The sequence below is a fragment of the Pleurodeles waltl genome, chromosome 11 (genome assembly GCF_031143425.1).
Source record: "Pleurodeles waltl isolate 20211129_DDA chromosome 11, aPleWal1.hap1.20221129, whole genome shotgun sequence".
Taxonomy (NCBI): Eukaryota; Metazoa; Chordata; class Amphibia; order Caudata; family Salamandridae; genus Pleurodeles; species Pleurodeles waltl.
Genome location: NC_090450.1, coordinates 508,595,516 through 508,619,928, shown reverse-complemented (window position 1 = coordinate 508,619,928; position 24,413 = coordinate 508,595,516). Strand labels below are relative to the sequence as shown.

General features: G+C 40.2%; 1 protein-coding gene across 2 annotated transcripts in view; it reads right to left on the bottom strand.

Annotated features, from left to right (window-relative positions):
* PLOD2 (procollagen-lysine,2-oxoglutarate 5-dioxygenase 2) overlaps nt 1–24,413 on the bottom strand; it is a 353,254-nt gene that overhangs the window by 54,569 nt on the left and 274,272 nt on the right. For both annotated transcript variants that reach the window (XM_069213902.1, XM_069213901.1), the window contains exons 9-12: nt 14,619–14,744; nt 10,560–10,681; nt 5,409–5,513; nt 3,107–3,232 (exon numbers count right to left, since the gene is read on the bottom strand). In XM_069213902.1, the coding sequence (XP_069070003.1) occupies nt 3,107–3,232; nt 5,409–5,513; nt 10,560–10,681; nt 14,619–14,744 (479 nt within the window). The remainder of the gene's footprint in view (nt 1–3,106; nt 3,233–5,408; nt 5,514–10,559; nt 10,682–14,618; nt 14,745–24,413) is intronic.

Genomic DNA, 24,413 nt, shown 5'->3' with positions numbered 1-24,413 from the left:
TCGAGGTAAGCAGTAGAAGTGGGTTTAGGGAGAAATGTATTGGGATTCATATAATCTTTAATGAATAAATTGTCCAAGGAAGTGGCTACAGGCTCTTTATCCCCGGCTTTCAAAGGAATAACTCAGGTTGTGCCCAAGGATTTGTCACGGGGGACAACACTTCAATTTCAATGTCCAAATTAAGATTTACCTTTGGGAGATGCTTCTTCACCTAGATTGATGATACTCAGATTTATTCAGTTAATAGCATTTGACAATCCCACTGTGGCAGTCTAACCAAAAGGTTATCATGCAGCCAACACTGACCAATTTCAGCACAACTTTGTAAAGTTAAATGCCAACGTGATGAATACCATCTGTGGTTTCCTGCGTTTTTGTGGTCCAGCCTGTCAACAGCCTGCCATATATCTGCACCAGTTGCAAGGTACATGAACATCTTCCTTTGGAAGGCCAGGTGTTTGCTCTAAAATTGGGGCAGCAGTATTGTATTGCGTTCCCCGTATCAACCTTCCAGATTTGAAACACAAATTTGTGATAAGGGCTGTGGTCCTGTCTAAGTTGAATATTTGTAATTGTCTTAATTGAAACTACCAAAAATCTTCAAGCCCTACCTGCAGCATTTGTAAAATGTGGTTGCAAGGTTCATGACTAGGAGTGATAGATATAAGTGCATAATACCTGGGCCTGTTCATATTTATTGTCAGCCAATGCATCACCCTATCACATTTAAAATCATGTTGGGCATTTTAGTGAATAACTTCCGATGTTAAGAGCACAGCTGCATTCTTCGGTCAGCTAGCAACTGTCTACTTTAGCTGCTGAAGTTTCAGAAAGTTTGAAGCAGCAGTCAACCCTACAGAGTTCAGGCTGCTGAAACTTAGAATGATGTTCCAACTCATTCAAGAAGTTTATGTAGAAAATATCATAACATAGAAAATAATGCATGCATTTGAAGATGTGATCACGAAGAATGGCCACCCATGTTATTGAAATGTACTAATCAATGATTTAATAATATGAAATGTTGACTATATGTTAGACTAATGTAGTAATATGTCAAATTAAGGGTTATGCAGTAAGCTTTAGCTTTATTAATTGTGGGCCTTAACTTAGCGAGTGTCTTGGCCCCCGTGCCAGGCCTCATGTAAAAGCTGTATTTCTTAGTGTTTAATAAAATAGCTGACCAAGAAAGTTAAACTGTGAATTTCTATTGTATTGCTTAAATGTGTTCATAACAGAAGCTTCTCGTGTGAATCGACTGTTAGGAGATGATGTTCCTGCTAATGCAACATTTTATGTGTAATGTGTGTGAGACTGACTTTCCCAGGACAAGAACAATGAAGATACTGACTAGAGTAGAAGCTGCAACAATATTGTTACCTGACAAGCCGGATGATGAGGACATCGCAAGACAAACCAATCAATGACATGTGAACAGAGTAATATTAGAATTCATAGATTTGGGATTTTAGTGTTATTGGTCAGAGTGTGAACATACGATTAACTGACCAATAGGGATTTGGGGGCGGGGGGTAGTTTTAACAGTTTTGACTTAACAAGAGTGCGCAGAGAGAAGACAGTCCTTCTGAGACATTCGCCATTACTGCCCATTTTCCTGACCGAGAGGTTACTATTTTCTTATGTGTCTTGACAAGAGACGTGCTTAACTTAAATGCTAAAGACTTTCCTTTCCTATATTCTGTTGCTGAATCCTGATGCCTTGCTAATCAACTGATGGCCTGAGGACGAAGACTGATTCTGCTTTGCTGATCCACCCTGAGGATAGGTATATCCAAATTGTGATTAACATGCATATTTGCTTTTTCTTTCCAGGTACCAACTGCGCTGTTTTGATAGAGCCATAGTAAGATGTTCTTCCAAATTTGTGTTACTAAATTGTTTTGCATGCATGAAGCCCAACATGCTGATGCTAACCTGATGTTAGTTAAGGAATCTCACAAATGAATAATAATAAAAGGGACTAATTCTTGATGACATTTTCTGCTAAACTTTCTGAACGTCATAACATTGACCCAGATGGCTTTGCTATTGATTTGCACCATAACTTTAGAATGCGTTGTAGTTCAAGCTCTGATTAGATTACATTTCTTCTGCCGTTTTGGACAACTAGTATTGTTTCTGTATGTGTTTCATTTGATATTGAGACTAATCTACATGACCTTAGCATTGCTAATATAGGGAAATAAATATTCTAAACTTTACTAAAGGTGTGGCTGTTCATAGCTGAAAGGTCATGGTGCGTGAACATTATTGACTGCATTGATTATTGATGTTACTGATTACTAATGATTATTGATTACTGTATATTGATTAGTGATTATGTACTGGAACTATAGTAAGAACATCTTAATTGCAAGACAAAAGGTTCATCGACCTATTTGCGTCCCCTTGTAAGTTTACTTATTAAGGTCAGATGCACTAACAGAAGCTATTTGGTATTCATGGGCTCTTTTAACAATTTCCTTCTCTTTTATTGTTCACAAATTAATTCATCTTAAGTACCATGAGATAGTCCTAAATGTTTTTAAAGAATAACATTATGCGGTCAGGAACTATTAAGGTGGCGTAAGTCTAGTGAAAGATTACATCACATTAAATAGTGGCTACTTGAGATTTTAAATAATCCACTAAGTGAATCACTCACTGTCTGGCTTCTATCACACAAAAGAGCTTCTCACATTCTTGTATCACCTCCTGCACTTCGTGTTTTCTGCACTGATATCTGCATTTGGAACTCACAACCATGGCAGATCGAGGCAGCCTCCATATCGTACGCATTTATAAAATTGTGTTCATATAGCCAAGTATACATAGACGAAGTGCTAATCTGCATTTAAAAAAGAAAAACATTTCCAGTGCACCTTAGGTGTTGAAGGCCTTAAAACCTTGTGCTGAATAATATTTTGCCAGGTCATCTGCATGTATTTCATTAATTAGCTAGTAAAGGGCGCTTAACCCTTAATCAAATGCGCAGCTATGCTTCTACAGTTTGGTATTTTCACAACCCTTTCTGAAACCAAGGACTTTAATCAGTCACACCTAGCTAGTGCCATCTTAGCTCAGTCTACTACAGTGAATAACTTACTTTCGGTTCCCCTGGACAATATCCACATAATCTTCAGACCGGGCGTAGTACCCATCAGGACTTAAGGCTCCCCAGAAGTTCGACCACAGCTTTCCATGACGTGTCACAAGAGGGGCAATTATTTTTCTGTAAATAAAGGAAACAAAAAACTTCCCAATATACCATCATATTTTACAGTACTAGCAAGTCTAATGGATTATTTTATCCTTATGTCAGTCTTCTTTTCCTGAACTTAAAGCAAGTCAATGTGGAGTTAAGCTAAAAAGGCCAGTAATGTTAAAATACCTAAATACAAAGAGCAACACATTTTACATTCTACATGAAATGCAACACAAATGTACAATGTATAACATTCAGTGTATGTGGTTATTCTAGACTGTAGTTTCAGCATAAAGATTTGCATAACTAGGTTTACCAAGGATATTAAGGTATGTAGTATATCCAGGCATCATTTCTTGAACATGAACCCACAGATATTTGTGCATGGCCACCTCAGGTTCGGGGTTACCCACAACTATTCATCACTCAGTTTTGGCATAGAATATTCAACATACCCTTAGGCCCGTTTTGCCTATACATTTATAATAATTAAATGCTCTGAAGGGGATGACCCTTCAAGGGCTCTGCCTAAACTGCCTTGCTCCACACACTGCCCAATTTATGGCTCCCTTGTCATTGTGGCATGAACCAATACATCATTGTGCCAGGGAGACAATCATTTTAGTATGGTCTATTTTGTTCTTAATAGATTGAAATAATCCTTCTGATATGCAGACTGTGGTATGCAGATATGGCAGATAGTTCACTAATGAAAAATACTATAGTGTGCTAAATACATCATTGAACGACGGTCTTCTGCAATGAATACAATTGACTTTTTGTTATATTTGTTGCACCAAGGGCACAATAGAAGTGCGATATCGAGCACTATAAAAGATGGATTATGCATATTCGACTGGAACAGAGCTAGTTGATGGGCTGTATTACCAGGTGTCTCATGAGTGAGAAGTGTGAGCGAGGGGTGAGATAGGCCTCTGATCAGGTCTAAAAGATCCTGCCCTTCCATGTTACTCTTATGAAATACCCAGCAAACTCAGATCATCAAACATTGTCACCAAAACACCCACTTAAATAGATAATTCGGTTTCAGAAGAAGACATTTGTTCCGTGCCAGTAAGGAATTCCTGACTGTTATCCGTGTCTTCCACTCTAGTATGTGATCTATTTGTGTGGGAAAATGAGGGTTCCAATTGAGGAGGTTCTCATGAGGCCATTGCTCTTGTTAGAACACCCACAAAGGTGCTGCACTGTAGCCATCCACTAACACTTGCAATGAGCCTATACTAAACATACAGTTAAAAACAGTGGCTCAAATTTCCAGAATCTGGTGCATCAGTACTGATGCATCAGATTTCTTGTGCCCCCGCCACCTAACGACACCATGGGTGTGCCGTATTTACAATACGGCGCACTATGGTGCACATTAGGCCAATGGCGTCAACATTTTTTATGCTATTGTGGCACTTTGCTGCACTAGCATCAAAAACTGTTATGCTAGTGCGGCAAAGTGCAAGGAGGCTTATTGACCTCAATGGAAGCGTCCTTTTAACGCCTGCTTTGAGCAGGCATTAAAAATGACACCAAAAATGGCTAAAAATCTTGTAGATTTCATTGCACCATTTTTGCAGGCCTCCTAACATCGGAACCTCCCCATGCATACATTATGTCTGGCGCAGGCATAATGTGGCACAAGGAGTCGCAAAGTGGTGCAATGCATGCATTGCACCACTTTGTAGATATGGTGCAGTGATTTTTGTTTCGTGGAACCACATTAGCATAAAAAAATGATGCTAATGTGGCACAAGGAGGAGCTATGGCCTTGTAAATCTGGCCGTATGTGTACATAGTTCACTAAATGCTGGGAAGTGCCTCAAAGACCCCAATTTAATGTGGAGGTGCACGGGCAAGTGTTTTCTGCACACATGTATTTAACACAGAGAAAAATAAATATATTTGCACATTTCCCATAACCCTATGACTGTGTTTCTCTGCAATAAGAGCAGTCAATCCACAGTCATAGACCTAGGGCTGAAAAGCATGTGTCCAGTTTCCCCAGCAATATATATCTACCAGCCTTGTAAATTCCACCAATGAGTAATACAACAAAAATGGAGGCATAAATCTATACTTTTGTGGCATTATCCATTTTTGTATCTATACACTCCATTTTGGCATTTGTTCCGTAAACAAGCATGCAAACACAGATATTTGCTTAGAAATAGTTTGTAATATGAAGACATACCTATTTTTCTCAATTAATATTTTTAACGTCTGTGGATTCGTCAGCACAACATCCGAATCAATGCTGAAATAAAACTCACATTTCTTCTCCTGGCGACAGAGATCCCTGCAATGCAGAGGAAGATGAAATTAGTGATAATGCTATAAGTTTGAGAGTACACCTGACGAACACAATGCGTGTACAATTCACCTACTGATACAGTATTGATCCGCATTAAGCCTTACAGTGCTGTCGAGATAGCTCCTAGGGCTTAACAACTGCTCTGCAGGCGTGGTTTTGGCAGAGAGTACTCAACTTCTGATTATTTTGAAGTTGGTAAATATAAATAATTTCAATATTCCCACGACATATTAGCAGTGATAGCTCAGTTTATGGTGTGTGCTACACTGCTAGTTAATATCACAGGTAGCTTTATACTAAGGTAAATGTTTATTTTAGGTTTAGGATTGTAGGACATCATGAACGGTCACATGTATCAAAATGCATTATGGACACCAAAGGATGGGATTATCTTTCATTATTCACAGGTCTTGCTTGCATTCTAATTTAAAAATGTAGTAGACAATGTAGCTCACATACTAGCATTCTATGGAATGTAAATAATATGTCAGGGATGAAGAGATAGAAAATCACCACTGAATTATGGGCTATAACTCTTCAACCACGCATTGGCAAAGTCAGTATGTCTGACACTTCCCCCCAGCCTTTTGGTTTTGTGAATGTTTGTTGTTTTTATGTTTTTTTGCAAAACTGTATTGTTGTGGAAGCTGCTGGGCCCTTGTCAATGTAAAAAATTCATTAGCCAAAAGCAAAAATATTTTTGCTCTAACGAAGCACAAACTGCTATAGTAGTCCTCGTTTATTAAGGGAACTAATGTGTGTGTTGATGTGCTCTTTATGAAAGGGCAGAATGCTGTCACTCACAGGGAAGTTAGACAATGGCTGAAGTGGACAGACACACAGCCCCATGCTATAAAGGGCAGAATAAAAATGGGAATGACACAATAACAGTCCAATGGATAACGGGGGCTGCTTGAAAACCGCCATAAGTATTTTATAAATATAAGTTTAACAAAATAAAAGAATGTTTACAAATAAAAAGCTAATTTTAATATTCATAGTTAATCTGAAATCTGAAGGGGAAAATTAAATTATCTTGACTAATTGAAACTTGAAAGAACTTTATAGGACACTTCAACTATAATTCTAACCAACCATAGTGGAAATGGCCATTTATAACTCAACTTTATAAAATTGATCCTTTCTTGTGGTTATGGATAACAGGATGGGGAATGGGAGTATTTGTAATTCAGGAGCATGTATGCTAGACTTTAATTGCTCCTAGTCCCCCTCTTTATTTATATGGATAAAAAAAACATTTTTAAGTAACTACTATTTACTCCACCCAATGGCATCTTTTATTTTTAAATGTAGCTTTTAACATACTTAGAATTATGTTTACTTATGGACTCCAATCAACAGCCACGCCTGTCCTTTGGGGGTGAGGGGCCATGCCCCCTCACCTTTGGCCCCTCAACAAGAGTGTCTTTCATGCAGAGAAGAGGTCAGCCTGACAGACACTCTTCATTTTAAGGTCTGGCAGCCAGGAGCTAGACATGCGCTATTTGCGCAGGCTCCTGGCTGCCTGAGCTGAACTTTCCTGGGCTGAGGAGGTCACAGCTCCTGTGGGCATGTCACTCTTTTCCTCAAACCTGGGTACTTCAGCCTTAAACTCTGAAGTGTCCAATGCCGAGTGTCAATCAGTGACACATTGTAACAGAGAGGGGTGGGGTCAGCTGTCTTACTCACCCCATTTCACTCTGTGGCGAGGTTGAGACTGCTGTATTCCCTCATTGGGTGACCTAAGGTCAGTCAATGAGGGAAGGCAGAGGTCTCAGCCCAACTAAGATCTCCGAGGCTGAGCTGCAGATGTGTGCATTTCTTTTTTTAAATGAATGTTTGGTGCATGCGTGTATGTTTTAATATTTGATAATGAGTGTTGTGAATGGATCTGTGTGAGTGCATCTGTGAATGAATTAATGTAAGCGAGTGTGTATGTGTATGTGTGTCTCATCTGCCCCCCTCCTAAAATTACCAGCCTTCACTGCTAATCAAATACAAAACCTGGGGAATTGGGAAACGTTTGTAATTTTCAATTGCTTCACAAAGGCCTGCGTTACAGCTTCATGACTGATGTTAAGCATCTTAACTATATGGGGCTCATTTATTTTCGAAAATCCAAACAACCTTCAGTAGAAACCCAAAGCATTCCTTTCAATATTTTGGCAAGCTTTCCTAATGTAAACAGTTGCAAATGTGCAGAATATCTTCGGTGTAGAGAAAAGACTAAGATCGCTGTAGAAAGACACTATTTTGATTAGAAACACATCAGGTTTTAATATTTTCTATTAAAAAAAACGGTGTAGTAAAATAATGATGATTTGTTAGAAATTGTTGTGAAAGATAATTTAACTTTATTGGTTTGTGAGAGTGACTTTTTATTGTTCTCATCAGGCAGCTGGGCACCTGCACTCAGTAGAAGAAATTGATACAACTGCAAGGCATACAAACAGGACTTGGATAAAGTAGCAAACAAGCAGTTGTACAATAATTGCACTCTGCTAAATTCCAACTTCTACTGGTTTTCAAATTGGTAGGAGAAAGACTATTCTGGAGACATTGGGGCCAAATATGCTAAATGTTTTTTTGGTTGCAACAGTATGCATCGCTATTTACGATCACAAAATCATTTTTTAATATGTAGATAAAATACTTTAGGGATCTGTAAAATTTGACTGACTCCTAAAATGGGTTTGAAACTTCACACTGATTCAGTAGTTGTAAGGGACATGTTGTAGGTGTCCATTACAAATACCAAATTAGTATGTGATATATTGATGTTTTTTGACCAGTATTTGTCTGTACTAATTGAAAGAAACAAAACTGATTTAGAGTGGTAAGCCATTTGCCAAAGGGATGGGGATCCTCTTCGGACCCTAACCATTTGAGAATAACCATTGTTGGATAACCATTTGTTGGAGAGTAGGCTGTGGTTCAGGGGATCAATGCAAGCTCTCAGATACACTGTAGTAAACACTCTTCTTTAAAATGAAGCACTATTGTATTTAAGAAAAAAATAAACTGCACTTTAAAAAAAAGGTTCACTTTATTTTAAAGGGGAAAATAAACGTATTAGTCTGCTGACCCTAGCAAATCCCAATTTGCAACCTATCTCATTAATATTCATGAAGTAGGCCAGAGTACCATCCACTCCGAAATGGAATTTTATGGACTGACATATTACTTCACAGGTCACATTGTAAAATTCTACACTGGACCTAAACATTTTTTGCAACCAGTGTTAAGTAAATCTGGTGCAAGTAAATTGTTTTTGCACTTCCTAGTGAAGATTGTTTCATTTCACAATGCTCCAAATAATAATTGTTTCAATTTCCTAAGAACCCTGATGGGACTAAGAGCTGTGACTTCAAAATTACTTACAGATCACAGAAGCGTATGTTCAGGCTGTCATCATGGGAGATGTGGGAATCCACACTCGGTCATTTCACACCAGAATTAGAAAAGCATTACAACTTATTCCTAGCAGAAAGAGGAATTACCAGTGGAATACATGTTACAACACCAGATTCTCCTGATAATACCCAGATACTTATCTGTTTTCTGGTGAACATCCTGACAGCGTTTTACTCCAGTTTAGCCCAAATGTCTCATTACAATTACATCAATAATCCCAAAAATTACTCACTTACAATTACAAAAGTAATCACTCAAAATTACCAAATTCACGGAATCAGTGATTTCAGGAAGCAGAATTACCTTGGAATGTTTACTGTTCCTTTAAGGATCACTGAATTACAAAAGGAACTGGTTTAAACACAAACATTCCTATACAAATCCCACCACATTTGACCAGACAAAATGTGTTCTCAGAATTGCAGTTGCAGTAATACCTCATTCAAAAGTACCTCATTATTTGTACACCAATCCAGATGGAAATTCTCCTTTTCCATTGAATTGTTATTGTAGTGCATCTTGAAATGAGGGTCCAAACAGGTATTACAATAAAATGAGGGTCTTAGTCTACAATCCTATAAAGGATGACTTTTGTGTTATGCTCCAGTAGGCATCTAAAATGGAATGGACTCATTGAGCCACTGTAAAATCTAGATGAGTTTGCAAATTGACTAACAAATATGCAAATAAAAATCATTTAAATGACCTAAACATTACTATTTCTCATACTTATTCCTTTTGATGTCCTGAGAACAGAAACACACTTCAAACCTTTACGGGTCAGTGAGCCAAGGCTTTTTTCAAACTGTCACATTGTTACAATGTGTATCTTGAAATTTCTTTAACCACAGCATCTCCCACAAAAGACAACATGATATTTTTCAAGAATAACCTATAGACCTTCAGGAAAGGTTCTTCCTGTTCCTATCTCAATGGGAGCCCATAAAATGGATGACTTTACTCTTCTACAATGTAGTGGAAAAGTTCTGAAAATGTTTTTGAAATACCACGATGCCTAATATTATTCTAATACATCACTGTTCCCTAACCCATACTACTTTGGTAAACGACGTGTCTAGATAATATTTGTAAATGTGATATGTAATCAATTATCTTCCAAGGCATGCTCTTTAGCACACATCCTACTAAGCACAGGAAAATAAGAGGCAAAGTAGAAGCTTCTCTGTAGCTGATCAAACCTGCTGGAACACCTTTTGAGAAAATTTTAAATGTGAAAGGATTCCATATGATGATATCTGATTTATATTTACAAATTTGTTGTTCTATGATACTCATCAGATGATCTGCTGCCCCTCATATGACTTCTTTCCACTTCTGCTTTTACAACATTTAGGTACCTAAATAGTTGATAATTGTTCTAACTATTTTATGACTATACTCTAGAGACTGAAAAAAGCAGTATTTATTGAATATTTGCTATGCAAAATGTTGCTCTTTCATGAAATTGCTAATATAAAAATAATATGGAATCCAACAAAATAAACTTATGTGAGTAGCTGAACGAATGGCACTTTTGAAAACTTAAAGCTTTAAATCCTTTGAATAGTCATACACCAGAGTATTTACACAATATAATCATTACAATAGTATATTTACATTCCCATATTTCTTGCTTCAGCTTGAGTCATTGCCTCTTCAGGACCGACAATTTTTAACTTTGCAAAGGATTTTTTGGCTTGTGGCCAAAATTTCTGGATATGAGTTTCATGATGCACTACCTGTAATAAAAAGTTAAATATGGTATTTGGTTACTGTGAAGCACAGAGGCTGTCAGTTACTAAAAATAGCACAATTCATCACTGCAGGGCATGAAGGCATTCCACTGTCTAATTTATAAAATTACACCATTCTTTCCATAACAAACTATCCTAAAGCAATGAATTCATTCAAATAAAATTTCATTTTATTATGATGTAAAGAACCTCAAATAGAATATGTCTTTTCTTTCACAACATTTGCTCGTCCTATGATTTCCTCATAGCTATATCATGTAGGATTAATTACCCTGTCCCCATCTACCATTTCCTTGTTTGCCAATTTAAAAAAAGGTCAAGTATTACAGTAGAACACATTCATACACACAAATATGTGTGTGTCTGCGTGTGTCTAATGATATTGACTAGAACACCATTTAATAATATTGCTCAATTTAAAAAAACAAGTATTTGCAGTGAATTGTATTTTAAAAACTACTCTAATACGAAACATTGATTTACCAAGGACTACATTTGCACCTGCAACTTAATGTAGTAATTGAATTTAATTACAAAGAGAAACGTAAATAATAAAATAACAAAAACATAATGATAATGGAAAATAATGAAATGAGTGAAATATTTAAAATCATTACAAAACAAAGGCATGGCTCCTGTCTGAGAGCTGTAGTAAAGCACTTCACAAGATCTAATTACTTTCATATTTCCAAAAATATTTAATGTATGTATTCAATACAGACATTACGTTTTTGTTGATGATTTAATACAGTACATTATAAACATGTAATTACATTGAAAATGTAATATAATACTAAATAAAGACAAGGTTTACAGTAAATACTTTGAAAAGGTAATGGCAACTCAAAAGTATTTAATTTAAATTTCTAAATTTAGGAAAGGAGAAATTGCTGAGGAAAGTGTTGTAAGGGTGAAATAGTAGTGAGGAAATGGTTTATTAAATGATAATGTCATAATCATCATCATCAAATACTTTATTTGGTTCAAAATAAAACCATAAAAGACATCAAATATATACATACAAAATTCTCAAATGTGCAATAAATAGCAATATTAATAAGAATGTTAAATACCAAAGGCAGCATATATTTAATTTAACAAAGTATGTATTATCTCTTCATTTCCCAGGTTGTATAAATAAGAAAAAGCAAGGTAGGTAGATCTAATACCTTTGGATAAAAAAATTGGATGTACAAACCTTCTTCTAGGTGCCATATAGACGGTACAAAAGAGGACAAAGTGCAAAGTGCTTTGGGGTGTTTTACCATCACAGCAGCATGGTGGAAGTTTCTTAAACCAAGTTCCACGGGTAGGGAATGCAACTAGGTGATGTAGAGTATTCAGGCGCAGCCTGGTAAGTAAAAATCTATGACGTTCAGAGGTAATAATGTCCCAATATAGCATAAGGTGTAGTTGCTGCGGCAGCATCCTCTTCTGATCCCTGGCTGTGGCCATATTTGGTTTTAAATCAGAAATTGAATGCCAGTATGTCTTCTTAATCCTGTTAATCTCCCGTCCCGCTAAAGAGTCCAGGGCAAGAAAAAATTCCCCTGCCCCAAGACGAGATAAAGCAGAATGAACATATCTTAGCCAAGGTTTGTCCATCGATCGTGATAGTGAAAGACAGTTCTGGATCACTGTTCTACACAAGTGGTCTTCAGGATTTGACCACATTTTTAACCATAGCAATACAGGTTTGAGTTTTATATAATCCAATAAGCCCCTCAAACCTACTTCTTTATGAAAAAAACTTACAGCGGTAGATTGTGGGTCTGCTAATAACCTTCTTAAAAACTTGTTCTCAACTACCTGAAGTCTGGAGCAGTCCGCATAGCCCTAAACTCCTGCTCCAAATGTGGCAATAGAAGAGCATTTGCTTTTAAAAATAATCAACATCTCTTTAACTGGTTTGTGCCCCAGCTTTTTAGAAAATCTAAAAAGACCATCAACGGCTCTTTGAAATTGCATTACACGAACACTTACAAAAAATTTCCAATTAAAATCTACGTCAATGGGAATCCCCAAATAGGTACAATTTAAAAGCTTGAGTATTTCTACACCTTCCAGAACAAATTGTTTGCTTTTTGCTAATTTTGGGCCGCTCTTCATAACAAATTACTTTGTTCTGTTAGTTTTAAGACTGAGGTTTCCCATAAACATATTAAAAGCATTTAATACAATTTGGAGACAATTTGCTGTCCTTGAGATAAGTACAGCATCATCCGCATAAAGGAGAACTGGCATAGGGGAATTGTTAATAAGTGGCAAATCCTTCCCTGTTACACATTAAAAAAAAATTCAAGCCCATTTATGTAGAGGAGGAAAAGGGCCAACACACATCCCTGTCTTACCCCTTTCAAGGAGGCAAATTTATCTGGTAAATCACCCTTCTGGGTAAAACAAACTTGTGCCAAGGTGCAAGCGTGAAACCTACTAAGTAGTACAATTATATCTTTGTCCACCTCCATATTTATCAAAATAGTCCACAATTTCACCCTGTCAACTGTGTCAAAAGCACAGGACAGATCCATGAAGGCTAAATGTACACAGCCTTTTTTGGCCTTCGTATATTTCTGAACTATCAGGGTCAGGTTGAGAGTTTGTTCAACTATACCCAGCCCTGGGCGGAACCAATACTGCACCTTTGAGAAACAATTAATCTCCATTGCCCAATTGTCTAATTTATTTACAATCACTTGGCCTAGTATCATAACTGAGCTATCTAAGAAGGAGCCTGGGTGGTAACCTTGTGGATCAGCCCTATCCCCTTCTTAAAGATAGGTACAATAATCGCCTCTCTCCAAGTATCTACTAAGGGGCCTATCATAGCAGATCTTAAAACGTTAGTAAGCAATGGTCTCCAAAGTTCTGGCATCACTTTGTATAGGTCAGCTGGGATTCTATCAGGGCCTGAAGCTTTGTCAGAGGGGCAGTCTTTGATTGCCTGTATTACATCGGCTACATCTACTGTATTACAGAAAGCTGCACCCACCAAGGCATTTCTTATCGCCATAAGACAATTAATTTCATCCTGGGAAACACTATTCTCTGGAATAACAATTTTAGAGAAGTGGTCCTCCCATATTTGGGCTGGGATAACTGTATTGTAATTTTATCCTTATCATTTAATGGGGGAGAGTTAATCACTTGCCAAAAAGCATTTGTATCTTTTTTTCCCTTGCTTCAATTAGCTAATCCCAAGCATTCTCCCTCATTTTGATCATCCTGGCAGCAAGTGCATCCTTATATGTCCTTCTTGCAGCCTTAATAGCATGTCAGTTTTGAGGGAAAATGTTGGTTATTTTCTTTAGGTCTTTAAGGGATGAGGTAGATGCATGATTGAACAAAAACGAGGTCCTCTGTCTTTACTGGTACTAGGGTTTTGCAATTTGTCAGCCATATACCTTGTCAAGGCAGAAAATGCCTCAACAATTTTATATGGAGGCATGTCTTCCCCCAAAGCAATCATGACCTCTTCCCTTTTATTCAACATTAGGTCTCTAAAAAAACTAAACTTATCAATTTTTTCCCATTTAATGGTCAGACCTTTCTGCGCAGAGAGCTTCATAGCAGGCAGTTGTTCCGCTAACAGATGATAATGTTATTGTTATGAAGAAATGGTTGAAGAACAAAAATCTGTGCAGGGCATGGGAGGAAATTGTAGGCCAGCAAAAATTAATTACACATACTGAATAAAAGAAAAAAAATATCAGCACTCATTTAAAGCTGTACTAAGTGAATGTTTATAAAGCAACATTGTGTTGGTTGTGTCTGTACAAAGTCATCCACAGTTAACATAGGACATAAGTGTCACACTCAACCCTTGTTCTCTTTCTGGCATATTGCTATATATTGTGCTTGAGGTAGTATCAACATTATTAATAAGGCACTTTTAGAAAATAAAGAACATGCTGGTACTTACACTGTTGTGAATGAAAAGTTTAAGTTTATCTTTTGGGTAATCTAATGTTATCAGTTTCTCCAAAAATTCTGCCAGAAATGGAGTTGCTTGCTCAATAAAAACACCAATCGTTACCCTTGGATATTCCTGGATGAAAAGACATGAAAATAAATTCAGATATGCCAGTATGTCATATGAAAACTGTAACAGGTAATAATAGTTACAATGTTCTTGGCTTTTATAGTAGTGTTTGTAAACGAAGTGTCACATAAATCTTGTACTGGGTTCTGCATTTAAAATATGTGAATATTTCAAAATTGTAACTGTCAAATTTCACTTATAATTTGACCTATATAAATTCACTCACCACAATAGCCGACAGTCATTTTAGTATGAAAGATATGCATTTAGCATTGACAAATAATAGAAAAGGGAATAGCTTAAATTAGCTGAAATATCCCTACGTAATAACGGATCTGCAGTGCAATACTTGCTTACAATGATAATAGGACATCGTTTTCACTCTGGACAGAACTTGTAGCTCTACCAGCAGCCAAACTTAATCTGAACATGATAATAAATTAAGTTATATGTCACAAAGCAATCAGTTCTACAATTGCGAATGCACATTAAAATTATCAAACATTGTTAACACTCCTAAATGTTGTTAAGAAAAAACTACACAAAAGGTAAGCAGCATTGGACAAGGGGAAAGTTGAATTCGTCCAGGACACTCTGAATTCATTTACAGCTCTTAATGATGCATATTTGGGACCAAATTCCACCACCCTCCAAAAGCTCAAATCCATTGGTAAGACATCTGGGTAAACTGACACAAAGGTAAAGATTAAAGCTAGTACATGGGTGTAAAAAGTATGAAAGTGATGTCATTCTTCCCTCACTTCCTAATAATCACTTTTGGGCTAAGAAAAAGAAAGTGAGAAAGGAGATACATTTTGTCCATTCTTTAAATTTTGCAAACATGTTCGCAGGTAATGAGTTAAAGTAAAATTGAGTTCTGTTACCACATTAAAAGATCATCATTTTTGTGTAATATGTCACACTGCTTCTGGTGACATTTTATAAAGAGGTATTACCAGAAACCATGCAACGAAAGGTAGGGAATTGACATACATTTCAGTCAGTTCATTTTACTCTGATAATATTCAAGAAAACACAATACAATACAGTTAGCTCTTCTCTCAAAAACATTTTGAAAAAAAGCCAGAAAATGGTTTATGGAAAAATATTTCTACAGTTGGAGTAAATTCCCTTCTTTTGTGGCACACTCATAAAATTCCAGGAATACTCCAGGAAAAACATGGAAAGTATTTTACAGGGTACTTTCAAGCAAAAAAGTGTATGACTGTTGAAATTCCACAAAGTAGACATCCTACCAAAGCAATCTGATGGGAATATGGATTTGAACATTTAATGGAATGTTCAATGCTTTTCCAAGGAAAAAACATTTTCCTTATGGAAGAAACCCTTCCTCTAACCCTCTTTTGAATGCAACGGTTTCCACCTACATTTCCACCTTTAGATAGGGTGCATTTTTTGCTATTTCACTGGTGGATAACTGTTTAAAAGGGGTTTGCAAATATATTTAAAGACATAGATTTGTGGGTAAAGATGTCCCACTGTTTTAGCATGAGGCACCCTGAATTAGTGAATGCACAAATCCAACCATGTTGGTGGAATTTCTGAATTTGTAGAATTGGTTTGTAAGGGTGAAGTCACACAAGCAGTATTTGGATTATTCCACTCAATATTAATTTAAATACAGATTTGTTTCGAACTTTGATGCACAAACTGATTAGTAAAGCAAAGGTCTATTACAAAATGCACAATCATAGTATAAAACCACACTTCTCAACTTTAGGCAATTGGAATTGTCCAGATATAATTCTGCATAGTTTTTTGTTACCTATTTCATTTTATATCAGGTGTGTTTGTGAGTAAGGGAGGGATAAAGCCTGTCAATATACTGGAGAGTAAAGCAAAGCTGATTAGATAATAGACATGGGTCCTGACTTCAGCCTTGGTGCTGAACCAGGGTCAGCTGCAAATCACCAAGCCCTAATTGCACAAATGTTCTTTTCTGGTCTGCAAACTGTTTATCGCGGGCTATCTGCCCACAGGTTTTCATCAGGTAAAGCCTCATGAGAATGTTGTCGTACACGCTGGGAGGTACAAGTGTGTTCTGATTTTTGCACCCTGACATTATATTCTAGGGAGCTCTGAACACAATTTTGTGTATTTGCTCAACAGTAGCTCATCAACATGTATTTGGCAATAAACATGTGAGCAAATACCAATTAATGACAACTGTATGTGGGCAAATAGCAATTAGCGCATGGGCTAGTACCACCCGACTTAGGAATTTGCACCTAAAACTAGGTAGGTACCAAGGTTTTAAAAAGGGTCATAGAGATGTAACAGAAGGAGGACGAAGCTGCTGCCTTCTAGGGCTCGTCTATTTAGGAACCTGCAGGAATTAATGTGTGATAGGTTGAAAATCGTCTATAAAACACAAGTAAAAAGCATTTCACGCTCGAGGAGCTCAGCAATCAGGCATAGCAACCAACCAAAACACATTTTAAGAAAGTAAACACTGAAGTAAATCTTAGAAGGTGTCATTTGCATACACTAAAAAGCTTAATTTAACACCAAAGGAGTATTCATTTATCATTTGCTTAATATTTGCAAGGAAACTGGCTGGGCAGCCTGGTGCTGATATTTTTTTGGAATCTGAACTCTACCATGATTCTAAGGTGGGTATGTAGTTAGGGGAACTCAAAGGTAATTTCAAAGGTAATTTCCTTTCCTGTGGTCCATTCTCCATGATGAGAAAACCAAGGGAAAGCTAGTTCCAGGACATGCTGCACCCAGTGAGCTTTTTTTTCCAACCACTTTAGGCTCCATTTCTGGTGCCTGATGATGAGCATTAGGTCATCATCTCATTGGGGGCAGGACAAATAACCCTGTGGCCAAGATGAGTGAAGGAAGTGCGGAAATCCCTTGTATAAGAAAGTACTGTTGTTCCCTATACTGCAGCAATATATGATGCATGTTGCCATCAGGAACACAAAGGGGGAGTAGCAATTTACTACAATTGCTATCATCTGCATGCAAGGGGCAAAGTCCAGGGACCATATATACTAAACAAAATGTAATGTCTGCATAAACACATTTTTGTTGTATTTCTGTGTTTTCATAGCATAGTTATGGCCTCACACCACTTTAAAGTGTGGGTGTACCTTTTCTACAATTCTGGCATTTCTGAATGGTAAGAGTCATAGTAGGTTTTTTCAGGGATGTAACGAAGGCCCTTGAGGCCCCTGTGGTGCGGGGGGCCAAGCTCCAGGGTTCCCCTCAGCTAAGTATCCTGACCTGAGAGCTCCTGAATGAGTCCAAAGGGGGCCCCCGCCATGTACTTTGCAGGAGGGATCCCTCAAGGTTCGTCACACCACTAGATTTTTCGTCATAGAAGTATTCAATGATGATCTGCATTGTGGTCATTATGATGTGCTTGATGGTCAACGGATCTTTATTGTGCATATTGGGTGTAGGTCTGTCTGTTGCTATCAGCTTCATTGCTTGAGGGTGAGGAGTTGTCTAGTAGCCAGCTTGGAGTACATGTAGTGTTGTGGTGGCAATCCTACTCATGGCCAACCGTACTGCATTGTTCCACTTATTGTATGTAGGACCTTGTGGTGTTGGCTTTGTGAGTGATGTCTGTACGAAAAGAGAGACAGGATTGTGGAGTGGCAGTCCATATGCGTATTTGGCACTACACTTCGTGAATGTCACTGCCAGAAGGTCTTTTTAACGCGTGCTTGCAAGATGAGAGATTTATCTTCACATCTTTTTACACTACGAATTAACACCAATAAGTCATTTATGACAAAATACATATCTGCAAAGTCTTCCAAAACAAATAAATTACATTTTATATCTTAGCAACCAAGAACGAAGAACTGCATCTTCGTGCCTTTCTTTTAAACACGCTGACGCCCTTTGATTAAAGGCATTTTACTAGAAGAATCATTTTGAGAATATAACTCTGCTGCCTTGAATGCTTATCTTTGGTAAAGACTAGCCTTTATATGACTGATCTGAGCAGCCATAGCACAATGATCCTCAAATAATATTTAAAACACCCATCTAAAATATCAATACTTTCTGTTTTGCGCCTGAATCCTATCATTGTTTTTTTTTTGGAAAACGCTTAATTTCCACTGATAAAGACGGTTTACGTCAAAGTTCTTAAATCTTGATGAAATGCTGTCTGTAAGGTAAATTTTAAACTGTCTGGCAGGAAGTTAGAGCAAAAGATTAATAACAGAAAAACAGAACCTCTTTTTGGCCTAAGGCATGATTTTATAAGCTGTTTAGTTAAGGAAATGTTTCTAAGCATCAGATTAATCCTTCAGGACATTTTACACCTGGTACATGGGTGCTGCTGTTTTAAAAACAGACGGCAATTGTAAACAATCACTAATCTATACGTAGTGGATTTACAAAGCCCTAAAGCAACAGCACTAATCCTGCTCGAAAGCCAGTTGTGTAAAACATGCCTTCAGGATTATTGTATGTTTTCGAAAACGAGAGGGTTTACATTAACCCTTGATGATTTTAATACAAAGGTGTCCAAGGCAGCCCAACGAGGGTTGGGTGCATGTCAAATGTTAGGATAAGTTTAGTAAATAATGTAAAATATTCCCACTAGTATTGGCTGCTTGTTTATTTCAGATGTATAATCTGGCATGAATCGGACCACCGTGGATTACTGATACCATTTCCATTTTAATTATACACATTTGATTTGTCCATGCTGTTTTTCATATTTAATGCAGTTAAAGTTAGTTGTGTTACTCATTTCAAAGTTAATTGGAAATAACTGCCTACATTCACATTATTCACCACATAATAATCAGAAATTACGGGTCTCATTTACGATGCCCGTGGCACAGGGCGGCGCAACAAGTGCCTTGCTGAGAAGCCCTCTGCCCCTGGGAAAGGACAGAATGCACTATATCTACAAGATACAACTCATTTCTGACCTCTCCCCTTGCATTGACGCACAAATTACTGCCTAGCGCCAACACAGGCACCCTGACACCATGGTGCAAAGATGCAAAACAAACACAAGAGGTGTTTTCCTCTATCTATATGTGCTGCAGAATGCAGCACACATTGAAAGAGGAAAAAAACAGAGAGAAATAAATATATTTCTCCTTGTTGCATCATTCTAACACCACCCTGAAGTGGCATAGGAATCTGATGCATTTCCAGACTTGTAAATCTGGGAATGCATCAGATTCCTCTAGGTTCCATGGGTGTTGCAAGGGAACACGTTAACCCCTTCCCCGCCACGGACGTAATGGTTACGTCCATGGCAGCGCCCGTGTGGCGCCATGGACGTAACCATTACGTCCTGAATGCTTCCCTCGGGAGAAGCGCTAGCGCTCCTCCCGAGGGCCGCCCCCCCACCCCCCTAGGTCAGGGCTGACCGGGGAATCCCTTCCCCTTCCACCCCCGACCCCCCCCAACCCCCCTGTGACGTCAGCGCGAGCGCGCGCTGATTTGTCACAGGGGCCTCCCTAGGCATTTCTTTTTCAATCACTTGGGAGGCCCGGAGGGGCTTCAAAGGGAAGGAAAAGTATTTCCTTCCCTTTGAAGTCCCTCCGAGGGTTTCAAAAGCCGGATTGCTTGCAATCCGGCTTTTGAAACCCCACTAGACACCAGGGATTTTTTTTTTTCTTCATTGAAATTGACAAAAGGGAGCAACCCCTTGGGCAAGGGTCGCTCCCAGGGGGGGCATTTTTTTGAAAAGGCCTTTTCTGCCCCCAGGGGGGGCAGAAACCTCTAGGCACCAGGGACCATTTTTTTTTTTTTGTTTCATTTTTATTTATTGAGGTGGGGAGCGACCCCTTAGGCAAGGGTCGCTCCCTTTGGGGGAAAATTATATTTTGGCCATTTCTGCCTCCCTTGGGGGCAGATTGGCCTATTTTGATGAGGCCAATCTGCCCCCAAGGGGGGTAGAAACCACTAGACACCAGGGAGTTTTTTCTTTGCGTGAATTTCACGCAAAGGGAGCGACCCCTTAGGCAAGGGTCTCTCCCTGGGGGGGAGGGCAATTTATTTTAGGCCATTTCTGCCCCCCCTGGGGGCAGATCGGCCTATTATTAGGCCGATCTGCCCCCAGGGGGGGAAGAAACCTCTAGGCGCCAGGGCAAATTTTTTTTTTGTGTTTTTTTTTTTTGTTCTTTCTTTTTTTTAGAGATGGGGAGCGACCCATCAGGCAAGGGTCGCTCCCCTGGGGGGCAAATTGTATTTAGACCATTTCTGCCCCCCTGGGGGCAGATTGGCCGATTTTAGGTCAATCTGCCCCCAAGGGGGCAGAAACCACTAGGCACCGGGGATTTGTTTTTTGGCGCCAATGTCACGCAGGGGGAGCGACCCCGTAGGCAAGGGTCGCTCCCGGGCGGCGGGGGGTGGGGGTTGGGGGGGCAAATTTATTTTAGGCCATTTCTGCCCCCCCGGGGGACAGATCGGCCTATTATTAGGCCGAACTGCCCCCGGGGGGGGGGGCAGAACACTCTAGGCGCCAGGGCAATTTTTTTTTTGTGTGTTTTTTTTTTGTTGTTTCTTTTTTTAGAGATGGGGAGCGACCCATCAGGCAAGGGTCGCTCCCCTGGGGGGGCAAATTGTATTTAGACCATTTCTGCCCCCCTGGGGGCAGATTGGCCAATTGTAGGTCAATCTGCCCCCAAGGGGGCAAAAACCACTAGGCACCGGGGATTTGTTTTTTGGCGCCAATGTCACGCAGGGGGAGCGACCCCGTAGGCAAGGGTTGCTCCCGGGGGGCGGGGGGTGGGGGTTGGGGGGGCAAATTTATTTTAGGCCATTTCTGCCCCCCCGGGGGACAGATCGGCCTATTATTAGGCCGAACTGCCCCCGGGGGGGGGGCAGAACACTCTAGGCGCCAGGGCAATTTTTTTTTTGTGTGTTTTTTTTTTTTTGTTTCTTTTTTTAGAGATGGGGAGCGACCCATCAGGCAAGGGTCGCTTCCCTGGGGGGGCAAATTGTATTTAGACCATTTCTGCCCCCATGGGGGCAGATTGGCCAATTTTAGGTCAATCTGCCCCCAAGGGGGCAGAAACCACTAGGCACCGGGGATTTGTTTTTTGGCGCCAATGTCACGCAGGGGGAGCGACCCCGTAGGCAAGGGTCGCTCCGGGGGGGGGGTGGGTGTTGGGGGGGCAAATTTGTTTTAGGCCATTTCTGCCCCCCCGGGGGGCAGATCGGCCTATTATTAGGCCGATCTGCCCCCGGGGGTGGGGGGGGCAGAAACCTCTAGGCGCCAGGGGAATTTTTCATTTTTTTTCTTTGTTTTTTTTTTTTAGAGATGGGGAGCGACCCATCAGGCAAAAGTCGCTCCCCTGGGGGACAAATTGTATTTAGGCCATTTCTGCCCCCCTTGGGGGCAGATTGGCTGAGTTTAGGTCAACCTGCCCCCAAGGGGGCAGAAACCACTAGGCACCGGGGATTTGTTTTTTGGTGCCAATGTCACGCAGGGGGAGCGACCCCATAGGCAAGGGTCGCTCCCGGCGGGGGAGGGTGGGGGTTGGGGGGGCAAATTTATTTTAGGCCATTTCTGCCCCCCCGGGGGGCAGATCGGCCTATTATTAGGCCGATCTGCCCCCGGGGGGGGGGCAGAAACCTCTAGGCGCCAGGGGAATTTTTCTTTTTTTTTCTTTTTTTTTTTCTTTTTTTTTTTTTTTTAGAGATGGGGAGCGACCCATCAGGCAAAAGTCGCTCCCCTGGGGGACAAATTGTATTTAGGCCATTTCTGCCCCCCTTGGGGGCAGATTGGCTGAGTTTAGGTCAACCTGCCCCCAAGGGGGCAGAAACCACTAGGCACCGGGGATTTGTTTTTTGGTGCCAATGTCACGCAGGGGGAGCGACCCCGTAGGCAAGGGTCGCTCCCGGCGGGGGAGGGTGGGGGTTGGGGGGGCAAATTTATTTTAGGGCATTTCTGCCCCCCCCCCCCCCCCCCGGGGCCGGCTGAGCTACAGGCCAAACACCACAGGTAGGCACCTTGCAAAAAACACCTCTGTTTTCTGTGAAAAAATATGTTGTGTCCACGTTGTGTTTTGGGCCATTTCCTTTTGTGGGCGCTAGGCCTACCCACAGAAGTGATGTACCATTTTTATCGAGAGACTTACGGGAACGCTGGGTGGAAGGAAATTTGTGGCTCCTCTCAGATTCCAGAACTTTCTGTCACCGAAATGAGAGGAAAAAGTGTTTTTTGGGCCAAATTTTGATGTTTGCAAAGGATTCTGGGTAACATAACCTGGTCAGAGCCCCGGAAGTCACCCCATCTTGGATTCCCCTGGGTTTCTAGTTTTCAAAAATGCACTGGTTTGCTAGGTTTCCTCAGGTGTCGGCTGAGCTACAGGCCAAAATCCACAGGTAGGCACTGCTTTTTATAAAAAAATGTGATGTGTCCACGTTGTGTTTTGGGACCTTTCCTTTCGTGGGCGCTAGTCCTACCCACACAAGTGATGTATCATTTTTATCGGGAGACTTGGGGGAACGCTGGGTAGAAGGAAATTTGTGGCTCCTCTCAGATTCCAGAACTTTCTGCCACAGAAATGTGAGTAACATGTGTATTTTTAGCCAAATTTTGAGGTTTGCAAACGATTCTGGGTAACAGAACCTGGTCCGAGCCCCGCAAGTCACCCCTCCTTGGATTCCCCTAGGTCTCTAGTTTTCAGAAATGCACAGGTTTGGTAGGTTTCCCTAGGTGCCGGCTGAGCTAGAGGCCAAAATCTACAGGTAGGCACTTCGCAAAAAACACCTCTGTTTTTTTCCAAAATTTAGGATGTGTCCACGTTGCGCTTTGGGGTGTTTCCTGTCGCCGGCGCTAGGCCTACCCACGCAAGTGAGGTATCATTTTTATCGGGAGACTTGGGGGAACGCTGGGTGGAAGGAAATTTGTAGCTCCTCTCAGATTCCAGAACTTTCTGCCACAGAAATGTGAGGGACATGTATTTTTTTAGCCACATTTTGAGGTTTGCAAAGGATTCTGGGTAACAGAACCTGGTCCGAGCCCCGCAAGTCACCCCTCCTTGGATTCCCCTAGGTCTCTAGTTTTCAGAAATGCACAGGTTTGGTAGGTTTCCCTAGGTGCCGGCTGAGCTAGAGGCCAAAATCTACAGGTAGGCACTTCGCAAAAAACACCTCTGTTTTTTTCCAAAATTTAGGATGTGTCCACGTTGCGCTTTGGGGTGTTTCCTGTCGCCGGCGCTAGGCCTACCCACGCAAATGAGGTATCATTTTTATCGGGAGACTTGGGGGAACGCTGGGTGGAAGGAAATTTGTAGCTCCTCTCAGATTCCAGAACTTTCTGCCACAGAAATGTGAGGGACATGTGTTTTTTTAGCCACATTTTGAGGTTTGCAAAGGATTCTGGGTAACAGAACCTGGTCCGAGCCCCGCAAGTCACCCCTCCTTGGATTCCCCTAGGTCTCTAGTTTTCAGAAATGCACAGGTTTGGTAGGTTTCCCTAGGTGCCGGCTGAGCTAGAGTCCAAAATCTACAGGTAGGCACTTCGCAAAAAACACCTCTGTTTTTTTCCAAAATTTAGGATGTGTCCACGTTGCGCTTTGGGGTGTTTCCTGTCGCCGGCGCTAGGCCTACCCACGCAAGTGAGGTATCATTTTTATCGGGAGACTTGGGGGAACGCTGGGTGGAAGGAAATTTGTAGCTCCTCTCAGATTCCAGAACTTTCTGCCACAGAAATGT